The sequence below is a fragment of the Crocodylus siamensis genome, chromosome 9 (assembly GCF_052110815.1).
Source record: "Crocodylus siamensis isolate JL-2025a chromosome 9, ASM5211081v1, whole genome shotgun sequence".
NCBI lineage: Eukaryota > Metazoa > Chordata > Crocodylia > Crocodylidae > Crocodylus > Crocodylus siamensis.
In genome coordinates this window covers 15,902,610-15,909,279 of record NC_143403.1, presented here as the reverse complement: position 1 = coordinate 15,909,279, position 6,670 = coordinate 15,902,610, and the positions used below count along the sequence as shown (strand labels likewise).

The 6,670-nt window shown below is 40.5% G+C and overlaps 2 protein-coding genes across 3 annotated transcripts in view; one reads left to right on the top strand and one right to left on the bottom strand.

The window, feature by feature from the left end:
• Positions 1-210: 210 nt before the first annotated feature.
• Positions 211-3,594, top strand: SS18L2 (SS18 like 2). Its single transcript, XM_090063037.1, has 3 exons — positions 211-357; positions 442-518; positions 1,023-3,594. The coding sequence occupies exons 1-3, from the start codon at positions 289-291 to the stop codon at positions 1,108-1,110; spliced, it is 234 nt and encodes a 77-aa protein (XP_089919163.1). The 5' UTR covers positions 211-288; the 3' UTR covers positions 1,111-3,594.
• Positions 3,595-4,648: 1,054 nt separating this feature from the next.
• The window catches only part of GARRE1 (granule associated Rac and RHOG effector 1), a 105,159-nt gene continuing 103,137 nt past the window's right edge, over positions 4,649-6,670 (bottom strand). For both annotated transcript variants that reach the window (XM_090063030.1, XM_090063032.1), the window contains exon 14: positions 4,649-6,139. In XM_090063030.1, coding sequence (XP_089919156.1) covers positions 5,813-6,139 — 327 coding nt within the window. In that variant the 3' untranslated portion in view covers positions 4,649-5,812. The remainder of the gene's footprint in view (positions 6,140-6,670) is intronic.

Below are 6,670 nucleotides of genomic sequence, written 5' to 3'. Positions count from 1 at the left end.
CGGTAGAAACCCCCTCACCCCGCGCGGATGCAGGAACCTGAAGGGAAGCGACGGAGCCCCGGAGGGGGGAGGGGGACTTCGGCCCCGCCCCCCCGCCCGCGCTGCTCCGGGCCGTACCATCCCTGCGGGCGCCCCCCCGCGTGTAATAGACCCACCCGGGAGCCAGCGGCGCAGAGTTGCCGTCATTGCTCTTGGTAGAAAAGGCGGTGACGCGGCGCGACCCGGACCAATCGGAGCGCGCCCAGGCGCGAGGGGCGGAGGGCTCCCGTGACCCCGCGGCGCGGCGCCATGTCGGTGGCGTTCGTGCCGGAGCGGCTCCGCGGGAAGGCGGAAGTGAACCAGGAGACGCTGCAGCGGGTGAGGCCGGGCTCGGCGGGGCGGGGCGGGGGCCGCGGGGGGGCGAGTCCGGCTTCTCGCGGTGACCTCGCGCCTCCCTTCCAGCTGCTGGAGGAGAACGACCAGCTGATCCGCGCCATCGTGGAGTACCAGAGCAAGGGGAGAGCCACCGAGTGCGTGCAGTGAGTCCCGGGGCGGGGCCAGGAGTCCGCGCACAGCCCCGCTGTCGGAGGCTTTTGGCTTAAAATAAATGAGCGAGGCTGTACTGACTGCGTCCAGGTTCCTTCTCCCGGTTTGCTTGAGGCTCGTGTTTGACCCCGTTTCCGGATAAATTCCTTGCGCTGGGGCTCGTGCTCGCTCACCTCGGCAGACACGGCCTCGCGGCTGGCTAAGAGGGATGTGCCTGCTCTCGGGGGAGGAGGAGGAGAAAGGGATGCTTGTGCACACAAGTAAAGGCAGGCCAGGGTAGCACTTTGTCAATATGTAAATAGCTGCCAATGCCCTTTGCTTTCTTTCCCTAGTAGCAAAGGTTCAGTAAACTTGGGGAAATAAGAAATTCAGTCGAGTTGGAAAGCTAAGATAACACTTGTTAATGGAAGGCTACCAAGACTGACCCCATTCTCCTTATTGCAGGGAATATGGCTGTTGCTTAGTTTTGCTCCAAACGAACTCTCTTTCCATCGTAGGTACCAGCACATCCTGCACAGGAACCTTATTTATCTAGCTACTATTGCCGATACAACTCCACCCAACGTACAGAGGACTGCGGACTGAGCATGCAGCTCTGGACACATTGCAGATGCTTGTAGATGTGGAAGTAGGATTGAGTTGCAGTGTACCCAGGCCAAGAGGAACCTGCTGGAGGATCAGGAGGGCTCTCATCCTCATTAATAACTGGCTAACTTTGATTAGGATTCCAGTGGCACCCGGGGAAGATCCTAGAAGAATTGGGTTCTCCACTTCAAGATTATGTTTAGCTTCCCTGAGGTTGGAAGTGGGAAAGCAAGTAAAAATGGCCCCCTTGCCCTGGCTTCTGTTAATAGTGTTCTTTTTGGAAAATAAGCCTATTTCCATGCAGCATCTTAAAAGTTGGGAATAATGACACTTGTTGTTAGAGGTGTGTCTTGAGTATTAAAAGCTGATGCCGCAAGCATGAGAAAACAGAGATATGGGGAAGTAGTCAAAGATTTGCTACAGATGGTCTTTAATCTTGCTGTACAAATCTGCAAGCTGCTCACTCCCTCTTCCAGTACTAGTTACCAAAATGTAAAGTAGGATTGATGCCCACCAGTCTCGTGAGTTGTATAAATTCACCATGAGAGTTCCTTCAGTGCTCACAGCAGTTTTGAAAATCTCCAGAAAACAAGTTGCTCTGGCTACTAGATGTTGGAAAGTAATATTTAGCTAAAAGTCTCCTACTGCCACAGTCACACTTGTCACAGCACAAACACATAATCAACTCTCTACAGAGAGTAACACACTATCACTGATCAAAGCAGGAAAGTTTCAGCTGGCTATTTCTCTTCTCTTAACTAAGCTGTCTCTGCATCTTCTGGTGCAGGGGTGTCAAACTCATTTGGGTTACTGTTGCAGATCTAAATTGTGGGGCTTCTCACAAGCCAGGCAGCCCACCTCTGGCATGCTGACTGGCCTAACAGAGGAGCTCAGATATTAAACCTTGCAGCTGCTTCAGTGGGGTTATCACTGCTCCAAGGCAGACAGCAGCAGCTTAACTCCCGAGGTGCTGGCCCTGTGGGCCAAATCTGAAGGTGGGTCTGTCCAACTACAAGAAGCTGCCTAGGCTGGATGTTTGGAAGCTCTCTCCTGTTGCATTTGCAAGTGCAGGTCCTATAGTAACATTGCTACTTTACTTACTTACCTAAAGGGAAAGTTGCAGAAATGTAACTGGAAGACATGGAAGTGGTGAAATTTTCCTTTATCACCCTCTTACAAGCAGTTACGTGCATCCCATCTTTATATTTTGGAAACTGCCTCCATTGCTCTGTTTTCATGAAACAGGATTCAGACCTTGACAGGTAGTCATTCCACTTGCAAGGAATTGTTATTTATCGGTTCTGGTATAGAATAGGATAGGCACTCATTAAACTTGATGGAAATACTTGCATTTAAATTTGTTTCCTACCTTCCTAACAGCAAATTTTAGGCTAATGTGTACAGACACATTGTCTTGCACATTTGCAGCAATGCAGTTAACTTAAAGGATACATTGCAATATGACCCTGTTTTCCTGAATGAAAGTTCTTCCTAAAAAACACAAGCATATTTAGGATTTGTATGATGCACTGTATTGCTGCAGCTACAAAACAGCTACAAAAAACCTCCCTAGAGATAAACCTGATTAGGATTTCAAAGTACAGAACTGAAGAATTGCATTTCCCCTACCAAATGTGAAAGCTTATGAAACATTTTGAATCTAGAGTTTTAATTTTTTAAGAAACAGATTGAAGTAATTTAACTTTTTCCAGAAATCATAGGTAGATATTGGGCAGTGATAGACAATTTTGGTAAGTGATAACCTTGTCCATATATATTTCTATAAGGGAATACTGTGGCAAACAAGTGGAGAGAAATCCAGTCTGCTCACGTGTTAATCTGTTCAAAATGCCATACATTGGATATTTGGTAAATAAACAAGTTCTGGTAACAAACCCCTCTGAATCCATTTTGTCATCAGATCCAATCTCATCCAATTTTTATAACGTTTCTGTTTAGATGTGTTGGCAAAGGAGATGTACATATCTGAAACCTATGAAATACAGCTATTCAGTTTCTCAGTTGTATATTAAACACTTCCTATTTGTTAAACAAATAGCAAAACATACATGCTGCCATGGGACTTTATTTTTGTTGGAAATCAGAGGTAACTTGCTATTTCTTATTCATGTGAACTCTGCTTGCTGCTGAAATACAAAATGCTACCCTGTGCAGTACAGCAGTGGTAACTTCCAAATTGACTAATGAGTAATTATTAACCCTAGTGGCAAAGCAGCCCAAAATCAATTGTAGGGGAAGGTATCGGGTTCTTCAGTGTGTACTATTTAATTTACTGCCTATTTAATGCATCTTACTACCTTCAATTAGTTAAATAATTCTGTATTAATGAAGTAGTATCTTTGTTCACAAACTGAAGTTACATCTTAAGGTCCTGTTTATTTTCCAAGGGGTGTAGGTTTTAAACAGGTCTGATCTATTAGTAAATATATCTTTTTAATAAAGCAAAGTTTTGTTTTGTTTTGGGTTTTTTGTTTTGTTTTTACTTATAGGAGCTTTAAAATACAAAATGTACAGTTCCAGTTCAGAAGTATTAGTTATTCACAAGAAGCTCTGCAATAAAGGTAAATTAACTAAGCACCAAACCCTTGCACTTGGCAGTGTAAATGATTTAAAAAAAATGGCAAGACTTAAGCCAAGTGCAACAATTTTTAAAACTCCCAGTGTTAGGTATAATTGGAGGCAAAGGACATAGCACCTTTATGATCAAAATGTAGATAGGAAGGACTTAATCTTTGTAATTCACTTGGATAAGTTCAGAAATTGCCAGTAAACTGCAAAAATTGCAGCAAGAGTTTTGGCACTTGTATGGTTCAAAATTATAAATATTTCTATTACCTGGCCTGTTGGTCTTAGTATGAATAACTGCAGGACGTAAGTATGACCAAATTTAGGATCAAATATTAAGTGTCAAGTTTTAGGAAACTTAAAACCATTTGTCAAGCTGAGTAACTACTCATATTTTCAGCAGAGGGTTTTCAAAATTATAGTAGTACAGAACATTAACAAGTTACAGACAAAAGCCACACTGATTGTGCAAAGCACAGTACTGTAAAAAGTCTTATGTACAGCAAACAGTTCTGTAAACATGGTAAGTATGAATTTTCAGAAAACATGGTGACAATATATCAAATACAGGCAACATTGGCATCCCCAAACAGCACAAAAGGTAACATTCTGGGCATATAAATGCAGCCCATCACCATACAAACAAGAAAGGTGGTTGGGTTTTAAACACCCAAATGTTTTAATATTTTTAGTGTTGTATATATTTTTATATATATATTTATATATAGAGAGAGAGAGAGAGTGTGTGTGTGTGTGTGTGTGTGTAATTTGTTTTTTTGGTATCTTTAGATATAGAATATTTAAGTTTGCAAACAAAAAGTGGGAACATAAATGTGCTTTTATCTTCATTGGGAAAAAAAACTTATGTAGTTAGAAATAACAGCCCACTTTACTAGTAGTTAACGTATTAGAATGATATAATGACTTAAGAAAAATACAAAAATAAGATTAATACTGTCAAAACTTTTATACCAGAAAATATTGTGGTTTTTAGACTCTTTCAAAGATGACATATGAAAATTTTTAAATAAGCTTTAACTATATAAAGAATCTTCTCTAACTTCAATTAATATACAACGGGATAACTATACACATATTTACCATTGTTTTTCAATTTAAGCACCAGTCACTCCTCTAGATCCCACTTTGGTTGGAAGATTATTCCTAATTCCACAGGTTCACTTAATGGCACATTGACCAGAAATAATTACTTTATTCTCTAAAAAAAAATAATAATAATGTTCTTTTCACTAACTACTACCCACATTTTAGTTCTAGTTTCTTCTGAGCCAGCTCACAATTTTTACTCTAACCATAGCATTGAAATAAGACTTTAAATATATGCAAGTAGTCTTTTAGCTGTACTTCTGCACGCTTAAGGAGCACTGTGTGGATAATGCCTTTGGCCACATGAAGTATTTTTAAATCGTACATGTGAAAATCAACATAATCTGACCCACACACATACCTTACACCTTAGGCAGCCAAGACAGTTTTCGTGATGAATTTGAGTGGTTCTAGCTGATCTATACTTATATTACGAAATTACCACAAACCCAGTGTCTTTCCAACACTGTTGTCATACACCCACTTGTGTGGTACATTAAAAGCTGCTGCCTCACTTTGTTAAAAAAGTCATCACAGGCTGTTTACTCAGAGTATGAAGACTTTACAACCTGTCTATTAGAAATCTAAATAACAGTGCTGAGCAGAATTGACCAATATATTTGCTAAAAAATATTCAATGCATTTTAGCAAGAGATGTTTACCTATATAAATCTATATGAAAATAGCTATAAAATACAGTGCTTTATGGTAGTCTTTCAGTACTTTTTAAAAAAGGATTTTGAAAGTAACTGTAATATACACAAGTTTTTAAAAGCATTTCTACATCACAGTATTGGACTTTTTCATGTACATAACACATATATTGGCCCTGTTTATTCAGCACTGTAAAATAAGTCAAAAGGTTATGTATGTCACCAAAAAAATTCACTCTACATTTCAAAATAAAATAACCAGAACACAGCCGGTACACAGAACTGTGAAACAGATAATATACATCATTTATAAGACTGTTTGGCCCTATGCTGCATCTTTCCAATGTGAGAAGCGATTAGTATTGATGCAGGTAAGATGGTCTGCGTTCATGCTTTACTGGAAAAGATTTAAAGCCCTTATTTAGCTGTTTGTGCTGGGAAGCCTGCTGCTGTGACGATTGTTGTTGCTGGGCGTAGGCAAAACTGGAGGAAATCCCTGTTGATGGAGCACAGTCATTGGCTGTTGACCAAACTGGTGACTGTAGAATCTGCATCGTGTCATTCCATTGGCTAACAGGGTTGCTCATCTGATACAGTGATGTACTCTGACTGGGCAGTGTATTTGTGACAGGTGAAGTATGCTGCCAAGGAGCCTTAGGGGGCCAGGTTTTGGTTTTATTATCCTGTAAAGACAAAAATTCAGCTTTGTTTTTAAAAACCAAACATACTGCCTTTGGATACCATGCTTCACTATTGCTTACCCCACTTAAGGGTGTTTTACTTAAATTCTTTACAACAGGAACAGACAGCTACAGAAAAACTGCAAACAAAATACTTTTTTTTTTTTTTTTTTTTTAACTAAATGTTTTTGTAGCATTTGCTCACTGGAACATTCTTTTTCAAATGCTTGAAAAAATTCTGGCTTTTTTTCTTTACGCTTTCTGGCCAACTTATAAAGATAACTTGATGCCTTCTTTTTTAAATTAGTAAAAATGACTAGCGACCTAAACCACATGGCTATGTAGGCCTTTCTCTGGACATAGGTTGAAGAGCTTTAATAAAATTAACCTTTGAATATAGCTGCTTACCCCACAGTCTGACCCAAGACTCTGGTTTTAAATTTGTCATTTAAAAAAATCCAAAAAACTGCTTGGTAGTCTGCATCTCTGTGCTCTTCTGGTTTGTTTATTTTAGCACCCCAATAGCCCCATCTT